The 20,856-nt window shown below is 39.9% G+C and overlaps 1 protein-coding gene across 5 annotated transcripts in view; it reads left to right on the top strand.

Moving 5' to 3' along the window:
- The window catches only part of LOC147639806 (protein HUA2-LIKE 1-like), a 61,578-nt gene extending 57,232 nt beyond the window's left edge, over positions 1–4,346 (top strand). Inside the window, exons 9-14 of one of the 5 annotated variants that reach the window (XR_015262009.1) lie at positions 203–390; positions 745–1,787; positions 1,909–2,160; positions 2,266–2,381; positions 2,469–2,515; positions 3,924–4,346. Coding sequence is in view for 2 of the 5 variants with exons in the window: in XM_086774235.1 (XP_086630361.1) it covers positions 203–390; positions 745–1,787; positions 1,909–2,160; positions 2,266–2,333 (1,551 nt within the window). In the remaining 3 variants the exon portion in view is untranslated. Of the gene's footprint in view, positions 1–202; positions 391–744; positions 1,788–1,908; positions 2,161–2,265; positions 2,382–2,468 lie in introns of all 5 variants that reach the window. The other 4 variants (XR_015262012.1, XR_015262011.1, XM_086774235.1 and 1 more) reach the window with 4 other exon arrangements.
- Positions 4,347–20,856: the final 16,510 nt, after the last annotated feature.

Below are 20,856 nucleotides of genomic sequence, written 5' to 3'. Positions count from 1 at the left end.
GTTTCAAAACTCAAAAACGTTTCTGGTGACTATGCTGTGAACTAAATAGGTACAGCTGAGACAAATCCTCAAGAGATGCAAGGGGACTCTAGGGATAAAGCACCGTGGGGGAGAAGTTTCCAGTGGTTAACTAGTTTTGTGATCAATGGATATCATACAAAGTAGAAGGTGGTGTAATGAAATGTTTTCCCTTTTGTGGCAGGTATTGAAGCTCTGGAGCTCGCGAAAAGTCATGCCCGATTCTGTTTTGAGGAGCTACATGAATGAACTGGAGTCTCACAATGATGACAAAGCAAGTGGTGTCTCGCTTAGAAGACCTTCTCGCTTTGAACGTGCTGTGGATGATCCAATCAGAGAAATGGAGGGAATGTATGTGGATGAATATGGAAGGTGAGGAGGGGAGCTTGTTTAGCATAAGATTGTGCTTGGTGTTGTAAACAAAAAAGACCAGGGGCTCCAAGTTTTAAAGCAGTGATTGAATGGTTAGGTTTTAAGGTTGCCTACGTTCTTAATATTTAGAGTAAGATATGGTATGAACGTTAGTGGGGATGTCGTAGTATCTAGTCCATACTATGCATAATGGAGTTGATAGTTATATAGTCTTGTGGCTTGACTACCTTGATTATATAACATGCACGTTCCTAAAAGGTGAATTTGGGCATGTTCGTGGATTTGTCTAGGTGTATATATAAGGTATGATACTGTGACTGGTTTTAACAAATTTTGCATTCAATTTTGTAACAGCAATGCAACGTTCGGCCTGACGGGACTCCTCAGTTCTCGCATGTTTGAGGAGGACGATGACCTTTCTGGTGGTGTAAAACAGGCTGATGATTTCTTCCAATCTCCTGCTGACGAAGCAGAGGAGCCTACTGATGCATTTCCTCTTCCATTTGAGAAACACAGACACATACTGGAAGATGTGGAGGGTGAACTTGAGATGGAGGATGCCTCGCCAGAGGGTAGCATGAGAGATGGTGTTTTGTCACAAGGACTTCAATCACCACCATTACCTGCAGAAGCACCTCCACCACCCCCTCCTGATTGCCCACCTCCATCACCTCCGCCATTGCCTGAATCTCCACCACCACCGCCACCACCACCGCCATCTCCTCCTCCACCACCTCCCTTGTCTCCACCTCCACCACCTCCTGGTTCACCCCCTCCAAGCTCCTTTTCCTCACCTTTTGTGCAGTCTTATGGATCCTCTTCGTTTGCAAATTTACCCTCTTCTCAGCTCTCACCTATCATGCCACAACCAGGACTAGGTGCTGGTTATGTTATGTGCAGAGAACAGCAGACTGTCCTATCCATGATACGAACTCATCAGGTACATGGAATGACCAGTGATGAGAATATGTATGAGCATCATCATCCGCAACAATATCCTATGCAGAACATTATACAGAACTCGTCTCCAGGTGGTGCTCAAATTCTAAACAGGGAATCTTCTTATGGCTCTCCTACAAGCTTTATGATGGCACATACATCTCAGTCCTTCTCTTCTAGTACGCATCCTTCCCACAATGCTACTCAAGTCCATCAAGTTCAGCATGGAGCTGCTTACTCTCAGACACAGTACTCCCGCTTGCCATCTCCACCACCTTTACCTCCCAGGCTACTTCCTTATGGAAATTCAAAAACACCACACCAATCTTCCTCACCTTCTTTTGAGAGAGATCAAAGCCTGCTGCATGTAAAACATGGCGAGCGTGAACATCTCCATTTGCATAGCGATCTTGGCAGGGGGAGGTTTGAAGAGGGGCACATTCCATCTCGAGTTACAGGTGAGGTTTTTTGTTTTTGGATTGGGAGGTTTGGGTCCACAAAATGCTGTTAGTGACACTCACATAGCACTTGTTAAGAAAGCACAACTTTTATGTTGATATATTGAACTGTGGTCTGTAGATCCTGAGAGAGTTCTGATGACAGGCCAAGTCACCTCACAGGACGAGATCTCCCATAGTCAGAAGTACCCATCACACGACTCAAGGCCTAGGCTAGGGTATGCTCGTGGTCCAGCTCCACAAGCACAGGGACCACTGTCCCAAACAGCTATAGGGATTCCTGCCACATTGGCGGCAAGCGTTGAAATGCCAAATGCTTTATACACAGGCCATCTGGCAGGGATGTCTGGAGGCTTGATGCTTGGCGTTGCAGGTAAGCCCTCAAGATCTTCATCATGTCAGATAAAAGGCATTTCCTATTTTGAGGATTTTTTGAGGTTGAATATTTGTATCTACTCATCCAAGTTTTATGGTGTAGCAAATCAAACAAAAGTTCAAGTTTTGGCTAGGCCCAGAGGCTCAACTTCAAAGTGGAGGCCAGATTGATGTGGTCTTGGAGTTCTCCCTCAATACACATCGAGTTATTTAGCCAAGGTTTAACCTTATGTCCCACTTGGATGGATCACTCATCTTTATTTTTTGCGATGATTCTGAGTCGTGACTTTGTTTTGTTGGTATCAGGCTGGCAAGGAGAAGTCCAACTGAAAATCCTGCTGTGAATTTTCCAGGTATTCTTTTTGATGAGCAGATGGAAACCTTGTAAGTTAATAGGTTCTTGACAGGTTTTAGGTCCTGCTTGATTTTGAGAGACATGTACATAATGTCCATCCTGTCTACAATTTCGGATGTATACAATCAATTATGCTCATTGATCTGAGTTCCGTACATACAGTGGAGTGATGGATGTTCTTAGGGGCTGCATATCTCTTCTCCCCTTCAAACACACTTTTCTCAAGTGTCCAATGGATAGCACTTTGTGCATAGTTCAGAGATTGGCTTTGTTGCCGTTGTTGTGTTATCCATGGACATGGTGATTCTGATAGATTTTCGGGTGTAGTTCTGTTGCAAAGCAGCATAGCCAACGAAAATTCAAACAGTCTTCAGTCTACATATTCTTATGAGCATGTGCTTTGGGTGCATTTCAGCATGATGTGGCTAGCTAATGCTTTTTTCTCATTCCTTTCAAGTTTTCGAAAGGAATTTGGTGCCCTGGATAGAGTTCAGAAGTACACCCATGTGTGCTTGGGATGTGGTAAAAAAAAAACGCCTAGATTTCTGTTTCAAAGAGCTGAGCTATTTACATCATAAGTTATGTCGGACTGGTCTGACAAACGCTAGCACTGGCCTACCTATCTTTTTGTTATTCTATACACGTACTCATGGTTAGAAGACTGGGCAGCTCCCCTTTCTAGGCATTGGAAAAGAGGCTACACATTTGATGTTAATCATGGCTTCACAACTGTGCCAATCAGCTAGGGAAATGATGAATTCAGTTCTATAGAGAGCCTTTTGGGAGGATTTTGTATGATGGAGTGCAGTCATCCTCGTGTCCTTCATTGACGCGTTTTCAGTCTCATGTTATGAATGAGGAGCTGAAGCCCAGATTTCTGTCCCATAGGAAGGGCTGTGGCAGTGCGAAAGTTTGTGTGAAAAAATTGGCGACTTTGGGAAATGGTAGCAGAAGAAACTTGACAGGAGTCCTTATAGTTTGAAGCCTTGGGACATCTAGTCATTCCAGTGGCTGTGGCTTCAGCCAGTCTGCAGGAGGAATGGTTGTGTCACAGGAATGTGTGATCAGGGTTGAAGGTGAGTTTTGGCTGGCCTTACACTGGGAGAGGGAACCTGCAAATCCTTGTGATGAAGCCTAAGTGGGTGAAGGACTCTTAGTTGTGCTGAGTTATGGCATCTTCTCTAGCAGCAGTAGACTGCTAGAAAAGCAGCTTCTACCTGCACTGTGTTCTGGGATCCTTGGCAGATGAGGTCGAGTAGTAACAGTCACCTGAAGGTAGAGTATCCTCTCTTTATGTCAGAGGCCAGTAAAATGGTATGTAAACGTGTTTATCATGGTATGGGAAGCCAGCTCAATCTAGTGGATGAAGATAATATTTGGCGATTTTTGTGATGTATTTGCAGCAGATTGGAATTTAACCATCCATGTAAGGCTTTCCTCATTGCAGTGCGACTCGCAGCTCCAAGGTCATCTCAGCTGGACACTTCTTTTGGTTAGTAAGATATTACATATTATGCACACAATAAAATTGATACCCTCTTGATCGTGAATTCCAGTGTGAACATTCAGGGCAATTACGAATCAATTTTTGTTTTTCAAGTTAAGAACTTTAAAGAAATGTTATGGATTGATTCTTGTTATATTTGTTGCGTATGCTGCTCTTGGAGTAGTGATCCCCACATTCTCTCCATGATGTGCAGTGTAGTGCACAGTGAGATCTAGTTGTCTCATGTCCTACGTAAGTTTAAGTCGTGTTTAAAAGGATGTGAGAGACTCAATATGTATATGGGTAAGGGTTCTCAGTATATTTGCAAATAGAAACTTGTGAGTTGAGATTCTCTTCACTGAACAACCGTTAACATCACGTGTGTTCAAGCCCTTAAATCTTGCACTCTTATGGTAGGAAAGTGTAAGGATGGTTGTATTACGAGGACATATTTTCTCAAATATCGCCAAGGACTGGTGGTGGTTGGCATCATCAATGAGTCCTGTTTGGAACAACTTGAAATTGTTCTAAGTTAGTAATGAAAATGATGCGCTTCATCACCGAGATGCTTGGCATTCATCTCAAGTAAGACCAACATCCATTTTCATTACAATACTGGTCTCATATCAATTCACCTAAGGAAAGAGGCATTCGGGTGTGTTTGTTGGATCAAGTTGGTGTAGCTCATCAGTTCTTAAAGAAGTTTGAGCCTCAACCGTGATCAGGCAAGGGCAATTTTAAATTCAGGACCTGTCTCTTGCAAAAAAAGAGAGAGTCAAAGGGCATTCTAGCCTTCTGTGCAACAAGAAGTTAAGTGGACGTACTGCAACTCTGCCCGGGATGAATATAGGACAGACCCAAGGACACTCTTGTAAAGGATGAGCCTATACCGAGTTCAGTTTCAGATTGACACGCTGAATGGGTCTAGGTGATGAGAAAAAGATGCAAGTGCACCGGAGCAGGGGATGCATAGAAAGATTGCTAAATGCCCTGGGATGTCGACACATTTGATTCATTAGAAACCTGAAATGTGATCTCTTCAGCGCTACACAAGACACAGTTTGATCTTTGGTGATCCATGTGCTTGGATCTTCCTCATACCCACTGTGCAGATCATGAGGCGGCTTTGTAACCTTGTTAGGCTTCATGTCCAACATTGTCCTATTTTGCATTTACATTTTGCCTTGTTTAAACAAGAAGGGATGCCTTACATATCTCTCACTGCAGCACATAACCATTGGTCTCATGAGCCATCCTCTCTCTCTTTCAACTAGAAGGATCCTCGCACACTTCTGGAAAAACCATCATCATTTCTACCACCTTCAGTTCTACTCTCTCTCTCTCTCTCTCTCTCTCTCTCTCTCTCTATATATATATATATATATATATATATATATATATATATATATACCACCTTCAGTTCTACTCTCTCTCTCTCTCTCTCTCTCTCTCTCTCTCTCTCTATATATATATATATATATATATATGCACGTGCGTGAGCTCACCCACACACACACACACATTTGTTTTAAAAATAATAAGAATCTATCTACATCTCATCAGAAAGTGAAAATGATGCATTATACAGTATGCCAGCATTACACATTGCAAATGAACTAATATGAGGAGTGGAAGACGGAAGCCGACAGAGATCTGGGCTAGAAGAGAATGTCAAAGAGTGAACCTTCACTTAACGTGCGAAAAATATAAATTGCTTTTACGTGACACTTGGTATGTAGTTTTTTTTAATATAATAATAAAGATAAAGCACAAATGTGCGAGAATGCCTTGTGGGGTTCGAGTTTGCTCCAAATTTCGAAGGCATGCTTTCCATTCGATGTTGTGAATCCTAAAGGAAGAGCAATAATCTAGACAAATAAAATGAGAGACTATACATGGATGTGATGGTAGTGTGACCACACAAACCAATCACTTGAGGCTTTCATTAAATGGTATGGCTTTAGACAACACCCTACCATTATCATTACAATCTTGTAGGAAGAGGGTATAAGGCATGGTGTGGTGGAAGATGTAATTTTATTTTATTAAATTTTCGTTCTCTCATGCAGGGTGATTTATGATGACAAGGTTATCATACCATGAATGATTGCCCTTTAGTGCGTCTTTTAAGTGGAACTCTCTTCAAATCTTGTTAAGTTTTGGTGTAGAAAGTTGCTTCACTTTTTGTAAGATTGAAAAGAAAGGAGCCATGTTGGCTAGAGCATTTGGTAAATGTACCTTGAATGTTATGCTTCTTCACATACACCAAGACTTGAAGACCACTGCCTAGAAGCAAACAATGAACACCCCAAAGTAAAGTAACCATTGCGACTTCACTTTTTTGAGGTGTTATTACACCATCCTTCTACCTACCTCTTTGGACCATGAGTCTTAGGTCTCCTCATCAAGCGTAACTCTCTTCATCTGTATCTCCCTCTCTTCCACACACACTGACTATTTCCCTAAATCGGTAGAGGCTAGACCCTCTAGTGAGTTTAGCACTCATGCCATTGTTAAATTCTTGTACTAGCAAGTCATTTCTAGATTTGGATGCTCATTAGAGCTTGTAAGGGATCAAGGATCACATTTTGTCTATGGTGATTTGCAAAAAGTCCTCACCTTATTACACCCAAGCCAATGTGGTGGCTAGGCCGAAAGCACTAACAAAACCTTGTGTGCAATTCTTACAAAAGATTGTTAAGGCTAAGCCAAAATGATTGAGAACATAAGCTCACAATTGCACTTTGGGTGTACACCATTCTGATGGACATATGGAGTGGATGTAGTGATACCCATGGAGTATGTAGTGCCAAGCGGGATAATTATTATTATTGAAAGAATCTGAGAATGCTATGGTGGTAAGGTTGATAGATCTAGAAAAGTTGCAAGAGCTCGGGTTGATACTTGTGCATGGCTTAATATTAGAGAAGTTTCCAAGGAAAATAAATGGTTTGACTCAAATGTAAAGACAAGGAACTTAAGAAAAGCAACTTATTCTCTTGTTTGGAACTTAAGAATGGCAACTTATTCTCTTGTTTGGGATAAGTAGCAATAAAAAGAACAAGTTTAAGTACGAGGGAATGTGATCATTGAGAATCATTATCTCACTCTACAAGGATGATCTTGGTTGGCATCAAGTCGGAGGACATATCAATAGGAGGAAGCTAAAGAACTACTATGGAGCCCTAACCCAAGATGTGTTAACACATGTACACAAAAAGAAACAAGAAAAATGAGAGGCAGAAAGCATGAAGAAATAAGCTTAAAGGGCCCATATAGCCAAGGCTAATGTGAGACCTTAGAACAAAGCCTTAAATGTAAATATGGCTACAATTGTTTGGTGACGACTTGGATATTGAGCTGGCAAGGCTTAAGGGTTAATGTGTTTGGTTCTAGTAAACATACCCCTAGTATTGCATTAATAGACACATGGGCAAGTTATAACTATGACTTGTTACCTCTATGCATGGCATATATTGTGTACGCTCTGTCTTCCTTTTCCAACATAAACACTTCAATCAAATATAATTAGAAAATACGATGATAGAGAATTGATAGAGCTTTTTAATCATGCTAGTAGAATTCTTTCCCTTGGAGGGATAATTCTAGAGCATGTAAATCACTCCTTTTCACGTTGGGATTAAGAATAGAAAAAGCCAATTTTAAAACGTAAAATTATCTATAAAACAATAACTGAGATTGATATGAAGAAGTGAGCATAACAAGCCACTTTACTTTTTTGAGGTATTATCATGCCATCCTTCTACCTCTTTGGACTATGAGTCTTAGGTCTCCTCATCAAGCTTAACTCCCTTTATCTTTCTCTCTTCCACACATTGATTATTTCATTAAATGAGTAGAGGCTAGACCCTCTAGCAAACTTGACGCTCGTGCCATTGTTAAATTCATGTACGAGCAAGTCATTTCTAGATTTGGATGCTCATGAGAGCTTGTGAGGGATCAAGGATCACATTTCGTCAAATGGTGATTTACCAAAAAGCCTCACTTTATTACACACAAGCCAATGGTGGTGGCTAGGCCAAAAGCACTAATAAAACCTTGTGTAATTCTTACAAAAGACTGTTGAGGCTCAGCTAAAATAATTGTGAATACAAGCTTATAGTTTTGCTTTGAGCTTACCATTTTGATTGACGTATGGAGAGGACGATTGGGAACATAAGCTAACATTTTCGCTTTGGGCTTACACCATTCCGATTGACGTGGATGTAGTGATGCCCATGGATTATTTAGTACCAAGCGTGAGAATTACAATTACTGAAAGAATGATTGAGAATGCTATGGTTGAAAGATTGGTAGATCTGGAAAAGTTGCAAGAGCTCGGGTTGATAGCCATGCATGGCTTAATAGTATAAAAGTTTCCAAGGAAAAAAAAATGGTTTGACTCAAATGTAAAGACAAGGAATGTAAGAAAGGAAACTTATTCTCTTGTTTGTGATAAGTAGCAATAAAAAGAGGAAGTTTATCGAGGAATGAGATCCTTCAGAATCATTATCTTACTCTACAAGGGTGACCCTTGTTGGCATCAAGACGTTGGATACATCAATAGGTGGAAGCTAAAGAACTATTATGGAGCCCTAACCCAAGATGTGTTAACAAAGATAAACAAAAAGAAACAAGAAAAACGAGAAGCAGAAAGCATAAACTAACAAGCCCAAGAGGTCCGTATAGCCAAGGCTAATGTGAGACTTCAGAAAGAAACCTTGAATGTAAATATGACTACACTTGTCTAGAGTGACGACTTGGATATTGAGCTAGCAAGGCTTAAGGGTTAATGTGTTTGCCTCTAGTAAACATACCCCTATCATTGCATTAATAGACACATGGGCAAGCCATAACTATGACTTGCATTAATAGACACAACGACAAGTCATAACTTGCTTTCCTATGAAACATGGGATGGGAAACCTTCGGTAAACCAAATCTTGAGCCTAGAAATGCTAAGGTTCGGAGTGTGCATCATTCAAGTATGGTTAAGGCTGAAGGATAATTGGAAGTCCACATTTCCATAGTAAATAATCCATTGGCCTGAAAGGTTTATATAATGCTTACAGAAACAATCGAAGAGTAGGTGTTGCTAGGAAGGACTTGGATTAATACAACCAATTACATAATACAATGGGCTATTGGCAAAACCACTCACCTAAGGTGACATGGAAACAATGCTACTATGGAGCCTCACCAAGGTAATATATAATTCCACTATATGCTAAGACGTTTGAACACCGAGCAGAACTGGAACTTGGTTTCGATGAAGAAGCTTTCATAATGGTCTCCTTTAGAAGGTGGGACTTTTGCTTGCAATGTGTGTGCTTACTGACAGGTTTGTGGATTGTTTGCCTCTGATGGAATTACAAAAGACACATGTCGTGATTGTGGTAACTATGGTTGTTGGGATGCTAAGCCATTGCCAGCTTAGGGCAAACCCAACTTATGATCGACACCTGAAAAGTTTAAAACATTTGTGGTATCCAATATAGTTTGTGCACTTTTGGTGGGAGAGCGAACCTTGAGGTTCTTAGTCTTGCTCTGGCTCCTTCATTGGTGCTTTGACCAAAAATAGGGTGGTTTAATGCCCTTTTCACAAAGTTAATGGCACTATTCATTGAGCGTCTTGGTGAATGTGGGGTGCTTGGAGAACCGTGGCTGCCATTTCCTAAGGGTTCCATTGTTACTCCTCTCACGTCTGTGTTTAATTGGATTATTTCATCCCAAATGTCCTCGCTTGAGGTACATTTGAAGAAGTGAGAAATAGGAGGGACATGCAAAGCTACAATAATGCATCAAGCCTTCATGAAGACCAATTGAATAAAGTTCTTGTCACTTCTATGCATGGCATATATTGTGTACACTCTATCTTCCTTTTCCAACATAAGCTTCAATCAAACATAAGTAGAAAATATGATAACAGAGAATTGAGAGCGTTTTTTTATCATGCCAGTAGAACTCTTTCTCTTGGGAGGGAAGATTCTAGAGCCTGTAAACCACTCCTTTTCGCGTTGGAATGAAGAATAGAAAAAACCAATTTTAAAAAATAAAATTATCTATAAAACAATTGGTATGAAGAAGTAGAGTAGAACAAGTCAAATGAAACACACACACACACACACACACACACACACACACACACACACATAACATCTAACTTGCTTTACTATCTTCTAGAAATTACGCAGATTGCCTTGAGGTTTTCTTGTTTGTCTTCATCACAGTCAAACCTCCGTGATGTATGATATTCCCAATCTTAAACCTTTTCTGTGTACTTGTAGAAGCACAAAGATTCAACCTCATTACAACCCACCGATTCTATACAAGCAAGAACCAAAAACATATATAAGGATTTCCATACCTAACTTCATGCACTCGTTTTCTCATATGCATCGTAGGTTTCTATAAAGCTTGAATCATTGTACATGCAAGTTTTTCTTGACTCTTCATACTTGCATGCATTCAGCTTGTTAAGTTACAAGGGAGCACATTAAAAATGAAGATTATTGTAAAAAATGATATAAAACTAGACGTGTAGAGGCTTAATGCCTGCGATGTTTCCAATTAGGAATATAGCCAAAACCCAAGAATGGCCATATTTTCACGTATATTTCTCCTTCAATATCCTTTAACCATGCTTTTGTGTGATGGTTTTCCTCCGAAATGCAAAATCTTTTGCCTTGCAAGCTGTGGATTGCAAAGTCTATCAGCTAGCTCTCTCTTGATCTATTCAATTACATCCTTCCGTAGTTTTATTAATGACTTATTTGAGAAGCCTCTTTTCGAGGGGGATGTGCTAGAGGTTACACCATTCACACACACAACCCTACAGTGTGAGGGCTCGAAACCATGACCTCTTGGGTAAGGTGGGTCATGATGACCTTTTGGGTAGGCTGGGTTGTGATACCATGACCTCTTGGGTAGGGTGGGTCGTGATGACCTTTTGGGTAGGGTGGGTCGTGAAACCATGACTTCTTGGGTAGGGTGGGTCGTAATTGATGACCTTTTGGATAGGGTGGGTCGTGAAACCATGACCTCTTGAGTAGGATGGGTTGTGATGATCTGAGGCACCTGGGCAAGTCCCTCTGGCGGCCCAATGACTTCTTTTGATGATCCATTGAATTGTCCGGCTGACTCAATGACTTCTTTTTATGATTGGAAACACAAAGAGGAAACATACTTGGCTCTTTTACAAACTCAACCTTCAAATTTAGTAAATTGTCTCTCAAGCCATGGACTCTAGTGTTGATCATGCCCCTAGGAAGAAGAGGGGGTGGCTGGGGGTGGGTTTCATCACCACAGTTGATGCTTGGACCCACCATGGATGTAATGTATTTCTTTGAATAACACTATGGCTGTGGTGATGAAACCCACCCCTAGCCATAGTGTTATTCAAAGAAATACATTGCATCCATGGTGTGCTATAGCCATCACCATGGCATTAGGAAAAAAGGGAGCTCATTTTGGGACCTTTTACGGTTTGGAAAAATAAGCTCTCAACCAATCAACAGAGGGCCAACATAACGTTAGAAATTCACAAAAATAAGAGAAAACAGATAAAAGAAACAATATTTTATGTAGGTACAAGCGTGCTACATTAATGTGGAGATTGGTTTTTTATTCTCACAAGATCTTTGGACATGAAGATAGAATCTAGTCTAACATTTTCTCTGACAAGGGCCTTCCCGCTTCCACCTTCCTTTGAACTTTGAAATGTTGTGCTGCCTTTCTTTTGAAAGGTCTATCATTCTACACCACTGCCTCATTGTGCAACATCCTCTTCTTTTCCAAAACTGCTCCCTTGATCCTGTCTGTCTGCCCACTTTCTCTTTCTTGAAACTTCACTTTGTTATCTTGTTTACATTACTTTGCTGTGGTTACAGATTCACAAGGTCTGCATGGTGAATAAAAACTATGGCCGTTCTTGTGGAAGACGCTCTGTGGATGATAATGCTATAAAGGCAGAATTATACCATACATCTTTACCCCGTCGACCTGCTTCTTCTATTTCTTCGGTAGAGAATTCAAGTACAGACAAAACGGAAGGAACTTGGGAAAGGTTTAGTGTTTCGAAAGGAGCATGGGTGCTCATGCAACCTAGAAAAAGAAAGAGACCCCAGACAAAAAACATTTTCTTGGCGTCATGGAAGGGAAGAGTACGAGATTTTAAAATCACCAGAGGAAAGATATCGGTGAAAGAAGTTTTGATTTAGCATGTGTACATGCATAAAGAACTTGTCTTGCGAGACTATCCAAATGATCTTCCGCAACACAGGCCTAATTGTATATTTTTCTATTGTGGTTTTATTCTTTATGAGGTGTATGGATTTTTAAGATAAAGCTTTATTTCTTTGCTTATTGACATTCTTGTGTTATTTTATTTCAGATTTATACCCTTCATCGTATGAGACATGGCAAAACATCGATTGTATTCTGGGATTTATAGATGTTTTGCATGGATCGATAGGAGAACAACAATACCAAGGTCGATGTGCAACAGAGCTAGCTCAATCGGGTATATTTTTTACTAATCATTTTTATCAGTTGCTGGACAATGCTAACACACATGGTGTGTTAAGAAAACAAGACCTTCCGGCATGGAATTCAGTGGATTGGCCTCTCCCACATTTTAGTGTTACAGAGGCATATAGGGCCAAGCTTTTCAAAGAAGTACAGAAAGCTCTGAGGCCCAATATTGCCACAAGGATAATAAAAATTTCTTTATGCATGCCTCTCACAGTTTTTGTAGACTTGTTTAATACCTTTCCAGTGAAGGTTTCAAAAATAATGTTCACAGTTAAAGTAACAAGTCTGGCATGCATGCCACAATTTTTGGATAAAGGTTGGGATAAGAAGACATGTAGTTCAGTGTTTTGTGAGGTTGTCCAACCTTCTATGCAACTGAAGTACATGGTTGCATCACAAAATTTTATTTTTTCTTTTTATTATAAACATAGTCGAATGCTAGGTACAAAACTAGTCCCAATAGATCAAGATGAAGATTCTTTTGGTGTAGAAAATAAACTTCTTGATATTGATGTTGTTGAGAATGGTGATGTGCTAGTCAATATCGCATTAAGACAATGTTGCTCCCTAGCTCAATTGCGCAATGACATTCTGTTTGAGACAGAAGGTTCTATTTCAAAGGACTTTTTATTTATCTACAACAATAAGAAGGTATACCATCTGACTTATCCTAGTCTCATTAAGCATTGCTCTTAGTTTACTTTACCCTATTGTTTCATATTGCTTTTTTGCAGGTGCTCAAAAGAAGAGAGAGTTCAATAAAATGCAAAGACATTGAAAATTTAAAAATTGAGATAACATAGACTCCATAAACAAAGGTATTATATTCAATAAAGTAAAATTTTGTTCAGAAGTGTTTAATTATATATGTAGAACATATTCTTGACAACCATTTTCTATTTATCTACAGGCTGATCCAGAGGCTGCTCTACATGGTCCAAGCTCACCGTATCATCTTTTTTTGGAGAATCTATTTTCTGCTGCTCCATCCTGTCGTGTACAGTCTCTTGGTGCTGCTCCATCCTGTCGTGTACAGTCTCTTGGTGCTGCTCCATTGTCTCCTCTACTGCCCCTGGAGCATTTGCTTGCTACTGCTCCATCTTCTCCTCAATAACATCAGCAGCAGGTCCTTGTTCTTGTGGCTTCTCCTCATCAGCACTAGGTCCTTGTTCCTGTGGCACCACATCAGCATCATCTGTGTCATCAAGGTGTATGACACCTTCTCGGACTTTAGAGCTCTCACCCAACTCGACATAGCTGGTACAATAGGTTTGGGGAAGGCATACTTCAAAAACTTCCAAATTGTATCAGCTCTGAAACTATATACATAGTTCGAGCTGAAGCTATCTTCTCTCATCTGCAATGAGATATGATGATTTAGAACACTTTGTACCAATATCAATTTTTGAAGCTAAATGAAAATTATTTTTTCTTACAAGCTCTGGTTGTCCTATCTCAAAATAGCTCGAAAGTATATATTTGGCACTAATCAGCACTCTGTAGCCGCAGCTACTTGAATCATCTTGTTGTGGTGTCTGGACAGTTGGAAAGATATGTTAGAAACTGTTAATATCTGAACAAAATAAAATTATTTAATAAGTTCAAAGGTATAGCATGAAATAGACATCAGTAGAGGGAACGACTTTCTACCTCTAAATCTATTGGCTCTATTGAATCCAAAAGATTGACATTAGGAGGACAGTGATCCAATGCATCTAGAAGCCTTCTAATATAACTGCAATAGATATAATTCAGTTAGTGTGCATTAAATCAAAATAATGAAGTTTAAAGTTAAAAATAGCACACACACCACTTACAATTTCAGCTCTCTGTGTGTGTTTCTAAGAGAGTTGAATAAAAAGCATTGCTTCTGCTGGATGTCAATAGAAGCAAAGCTCCAGTGATCACTGCATAAGGAAAAAAGCATTAAGAAATCAAAGGCTATAAGAGTTCTCAATCTCGAAGAAAAATCCCAAAAGAAGCAGTCACCCACATACTTGTTATGGTATGGAAGTAGCAAAATATCGACCACATCAAAATCGCAGTGTTTGAACCAATTGGAAATATCCATGGGAGTTTCCTTTGGATCTCTTAACTTGAAGGAAATGGCAGGATCAATAATATGAACTGTATGCTGTACAGCATGGTTAAGCCAGCTTCTCATCATGCTACATTGGACCAAACAATAATTAGGGTAGGGTATAAAGGAGGAGGTACAATAAGGATTGTTTTGCAAACAAATGTAAAATAAAAGACACTTACTAGAGCATTGCAAGAATGATAGTATCTGAGCAATACTCATTCTTATGAGCCAATGCTGCCAAGCATGGTTTTGTCAAGTCAAAATTATTCTCTGAAGTTTCATCCTCAATATGGACAACTATGTTAGGGCCCAGCTCCTGTAACCTTCTCTGTATCTGCAGCTCCATCTGTATAGTCTCCACATCTATAGCAGATTTGGATTCTTTTATTTGCTGCTTGAGTGACTCCTCATAAGCAGCTTTCCCTGTGCTCTTTGAGTGGGTTACTTCAACAACCTTAACCTCATCTACCTTCAACTTTCTTGTGAGTGGAATTAATAATATGTCTCTCATTTTTATGTCCTGCCATTCTACAGGATGGACCAGCTTGTCATACCTCCATCTCACTCTGGACAAAGTGTTGAAGTCTTTGGCCATCAGAGTTACCCTGTGAGCATGGGCTGCTACCAGCATTGCATCTTCAAAATATTTCTCTAAGTAATCCTTTGCCATTTCCTGTAAGGAAAGAATGGCAGTCCTGTTCCACCTGAAACCAAGGTGCCAACTATCACATATGTCTCTCACTAGTCTCTGAAAAGGTGCCTTGGGGATTGCAAAGCCTATAGCTTTCTGTTGCTTCCTGATCTCCTTTAGCACACCTGCACCATGTTTCAATCTCTTGGACTTTTGCTGGAGCAGGCTCATTGGCTTCCCCTTCCTGCCATGTCTCTTCCCTTTGGAGGCACACTACATTCCTTGATACCTGCCCCAGTTGCTATTGCTGCAAGCCCTGGCCAGCCCTCCTTGCAGTTGACTTGGTTCTTGCCATCACTCTGAAAAGCTGCATACAAAGCAATGGAAAGAGATTACAGCCATGGAGAACATGGAATGATAAAAGAAGGCAATGACAGGGGTGGATGAATCAATTTTTAAAATTTGCAACAAAACGCGATTTTGACAATTTGAAATTCCTAACAGCTTTCCCTCGCGTTTTCCTGCAAATACCTGAAGTACCATGCTATTACATTCCTACAGTGAATTCTCTATCTTTACAACTAAAAACAATATGGATTGAGTTTATGCAAGGAGTGTACAGCCTTGAATAGGCTAGAAAGTCACAAAATCACAATAAAAAGGGGTTGATGAAGCAACAGTTTTATATTTGCAACAAAATGCGATTTGGGCTGTTTGAACTTCCTAAAGCCTTCTCCTCGCGTTTTCCTGCAAATTCATGAGGCAGCATATTGGAACATGCCTTCAGTCATTTCACTGTGTTTGCAACTTGGTGCAAGATGGATTGAGTCTATAGAAGGCAAAAAGTGATCAATCTCTCACTCAACAAACCCAATTCAAAAGTCTTTCTGCTTGTGGTTGCAGTGGAAAAAGCTAAGGAATGCATATAATATTTATCATAATATCTAAGCTACATCACATCACTCAGTACCTTATCCTAATATACTATTAAACAAGAAGAAAAGGATATAGAGTGTCTTACTGACCTGGAAGCTATCTGTAGGTGTATTGTGCTGGTGATGAGTACCCTGTGCTGGGGATGAACCTGTGCTGCTGGTCAGGATGCTGATGGTGCAGAGTAGGGAGGTAGAGAGGCAAGAGAGCTGAGAGGGGAGACCCTAGATAGGAGAGATTAAACAAGAGGGAAAAGATTAGTGCAAAATACAAAAAAAGTAGCTAATAAATACCACACATGTGGAATGTAGTCGTTTTTTCACACGTGTGGATGGGACCTAGACCTTTTGGAGTTTGAAACTCGGCAGGTGTGAATGGCACTTTTTGCCTTGGAACTTGTGCCAATCATGATTTCATAATCAGATCCATTAACACTCTTCCCTTCCCGTCTTTCATCCCTGCCAGCACCCTCCCATCATCCTTTTCCTTCCCCCTTTGATCACTTTCTACCCACCAACACACTCCATCCACGCTGCAACCTGCCTGAAAACTACTACCACTGCCAGATCTCCAGGTTACCTAGGCTACAGCTCAAGTCTGGAAGAGAGCAGAAGAATCACCAGTGCAACTCCAACAGCATGGAAAAGGAAAAGAAAGGTCAGAGATCTATATTCTTTTCAATGTTTTTTGATATATATTTCTTCCATCCATAGAATTCTTGAATCTTACTGCCCAGGAATCTGGTACATCACCCTAGGATTTGATTGGAGATGGATATCAATAGGACCTAGAAGTTTGCAACAAAATGCGAGGAGAGTGCTTAACATTTTCCAAATGGCTCTATATCGCGTTTTCCTACAAATTCTTGTATTAGTTTTGGTTTTCATTTCTTCCTCATTGTTTTGCTCTCTTTGGCCCTGGGAAATTCTTCCTGGTATCATCTATTGTCCAGGACACTGTAAGATGATCCTAGCATTTGATTGGAGATGGATGTCAATAGAAATGGGGACATGATCTTCCATGGCAAAAGGAAAAGATCATTTTAATAGAGAGGTTGTCTGCCATAGATATATTTGGGGATTATGTGAATAAGCAGGCCTCTAGGGCCTCTAGCTTTTTGTCTTACACTTCTTATGCATTAGCATGTGGTGTTAAGGAGCCCAAATGTCTAGAGGGCTATGGAAAGCACAAGCTCATAAGGTTTCGAGAGCCACCCATGATTGGATCAGGCCACACAATCCAAGAAGAAGAACACGTGGAGATAGCTAAAGACAAGGATACCCCTCCCAGACAAGCAACAGAGGCAAGCATTGATAAACAGACAGTCGACATCAAGCCAACAAGGAAGAAAAAGAGTCCAATCAAGTTCAAAAAGAGAGTTCCGACTGGCAGGCCTTGGGAGTAATAGGATTTAGTCATCAAATATAGCACAAACATTATGTTGAAGTTGAACTGATTTGTACAAAGTCTTTGATCCTCATCAGTTCCTTGTCCGTACGGACGATCAGTACTCTTTTGCATTTTTCCCATCACCGTACGACACTTCAGTACTCTTCCCACACTCAGTAGCTTCTAAAAGCGTTTGACACTCAGTACCTTATTGGTAAGGATCAATAGTGTGTCTAGCATAATTAAGTAGTATTGATTGAATTTTTTGTATGTAGCTCATGGATGTATTGATGCTTGTTAATATAGATCACATGTTTCACAAAAGAAATACTTTTGATGGAGTCTCAAAACATATAGGCATAACACCAAGATCCACAGAATAAAAATCTATTGATTGAGTTTGAAAACATGTGGACATAACACCAATAAGTTACAAACTGCTATTCATGTTTACTTGTCCATTTATGGTTTCTAAATATCTTCGAATCCCTCCATTGTCTATGTCTCTCTGCTGCCATTGAATTGTCCAAAGTTTGTCTTCGTCTTTGCTTTTGGGCTAGAATAAAAGCAAGCTTGACTTTGGAACTAGCAACTTTTCTTTTAGCATGCAGCCTCTGTAGAATGCCTCGGTAAAACCATTGGAAGACTTCCTTCAGACTATTTGCCTTTTGACTCCCTCCATAGTGTTGTGTGTGTCTGAAAAATGCATTACGTGCCATGTAGTGAGACTTCTCCATGCCTTGGGTAGACCAAATTGCTGGGCATCCATACTTTTTGACAAAATAGGGAAGGTGGTTGTAGATGATATGCTGTTTTCACAGAGACATAAGAATGCATAATAAGTTATAAAAAAAAAGAGGATCACACTTAAGTAAAAGAAGAAGACATAACTTTACCATGTAGTGAGTTATATTGCAAGCTGTCCACGCGTCTTTCATTGACTTCCCAAAATGTTTAATTGCCTCTTCAAAGTTCTTGTAATCACTCTTTGTCCATGTTACATTGTCACAGAACATGAAGAGTTGATCAAGAGACCTCCACACCTCTGCCTTCACATTTCATGCTTCCCCATCTGCCTTATGATCTTTCACGGCATTATGGACTTGCTTCCACAATCCATAATTAATCCTTGAAACTGTTCTACCTTGCCTTACTTGCTTACTACTGTGTTTGGGTCGAGACAAGAATCTTCTTGCCTTAACACCACCAATAGAGGGCTTGATTGGTACCTCCTTGCCATTGGTAGACTTTTTAAAATCCTTTGTGATATGAACATCACCTCCATGCAGACCTATATCGGATAACACTTTTTCCAATGCTTGAAGAGCATGCTTTCTATTTTTTTCGAGATGGAATTTCCAAGCAAATCCAATATACAAAAATACCAATTTCTCAATAATTCGACATAGAGCATGCAATGTGCATATGTGAACATTACATAGTGGAATGTCAAGAATGGCCTTGAAGTCAGGGTCAACTTTATCTCTCTTAGGTGCTCTCTTCCACCATTTGGAATCCATTACTTGAGTTGATTCTTTGCAGTAAAGACAAGGAGACTTTGAGTTGCCTCCTTTACTAACGTTATACATACACTTAAGTGTTTTAAGATCCCCCGCCATGTGCCACTCTACTTGAAAATCACCTTTTCCTGCAACATGGAGATTCTCTCCTTGCACTTGTCTTTTAATTATTCTTGGTATTTCCGTGTGGTGAAACACCCAATCTCGTGTTTCATGGTCTTCTGTCTTCACCTGTGATTATAGAAAACAACAGTCTTTCTATAAAAGATTTGAAAACAATGACTAAAATCAAGTACGAAACAAAAAATGATCATACCTGGAACGAGCCTGACCACCATATGTGTTTCTTTGACTGCACACTAAAATACTTCGAACTCGCTTCAGTCAATGATGTATCAAGTGCTCCATTCATCAATGTAATAGTAATCCTTTCCATTTTCTTTTCCTTTACAACCTCACACTCATCTAGTTTGATAACAAATTTCAGAATGCCTTTGCACTCCTCAAATGTTATTCCATAAAACTCGACCATTCTTCTTTGAAGTTGTTGTAGATCTACAAATATATTGTTCCAAGGGTCATACATAGTGGCTCCTTTACCATCATGAAATATTTCTTCAATATGGATATATTGCCCAATAAACTCATCTATACTTTCATTCAAATGACCTCTTATCCTCCACACGGTTGCTGGATTTGGCAGTAAAACTCGTTTAATCCTTTGATCTCTCAAAGTTGAGGATATCGCATGGAGTCGCATGGAAAATCAAACTATATCCCTTCCTGCTAACTCCACTAACATCAAGAGCCTCTTGGATTGTAGTACCATCAACTTGATTATTGGATATAAAGTCCTCTACAACATTGTGTTTGATTGTTTTGTATTTTTTTTCTTCAATCAAACCTTTTGCTACACCACAAGAAAGCAATCCTTTCATTTGTTTAATAGGAAGAAGGTTGGGATCCACATTTTCTTTTGCAGGCTCCAATAGTTTCCTATAGTAACAACACAATATGTCTATATTATTCAACACCTCCAATCTTGTTTTGCGTTAATAGACAAAATAGATATAGTCATTTGAGAGCCTTTTTGAGTATAAAAAATGAAAAATTTCAAACTAGCCTTGCTTTCTGAATTCTTCGCTTGCATCCACCAGTCCCAACCTTCAAATTTGCAATGTTTTTAATCTTCTTGCTTCGTTGTCTGTCTCCAAGCACGGTTCTCTTCCTTCTTGCTCTTTTCAACTCTTTTTTACTCTTTGAATGCTCCTCAATTTCATTCTGCAAAACTGATGCTCCAATTTTGCACGAATGGCTATCTCTTGCATCCTGGCCCCCTTTTCTTGTAGGTACATCGTTTTATATGTTTCTGCAAATGCTGACTGTGCTGAAATATAACCAAGAAGTCCATTTTGTCCATCGCCCGCAAACCTCAGTAGTAGTGTGATTGGATTGACAAATGGAGGTGTAGAGTTTTTTACTAGACATTTTGGATATATGCTTCCATCGCACCATAAGTCAATATGTTGAAGCCCTTCTCTTCTCATATTTTTCCGTTGTTGAGCATTCAGCACCGTATACTTTCGTCTTTTTTGTGCTGGAGCATATTGTTCTTCTAAGTCGATGTGAAGATGGTGTAATCGCTTCTTCTGAGATTGTGACTCACAAGTATCGGCCATTTTTTGTGCTTATGAGGTTGCAAAGTTTGCTTGTCAATCTCATAGTCTTTTTGTAACATGAATTATGGAAGTGTGGCGGTATCCAT

The sequence above is a fragment of the Cibotium barometz genome, chromosome 3 (genome assembly GCF_041138505.1).
Source record: "Cibotium barometz isolate CiBa-2024 chromosome 3, ASM4113850v1, whole genome shotgun sequence".
Taxonomy (NCBI): Eukaryota; Viridiplantae; Streptophyta; class Polypodiopsida; order Cyatheales; family Cibotiaceae; genus Cibotium; species Cibotium barometz.
The sequence above is the reverse complement of the archived record's forward strand: the minus strand, read 5'-3'. Positions and strand labels throughout refer to the sequence as shown.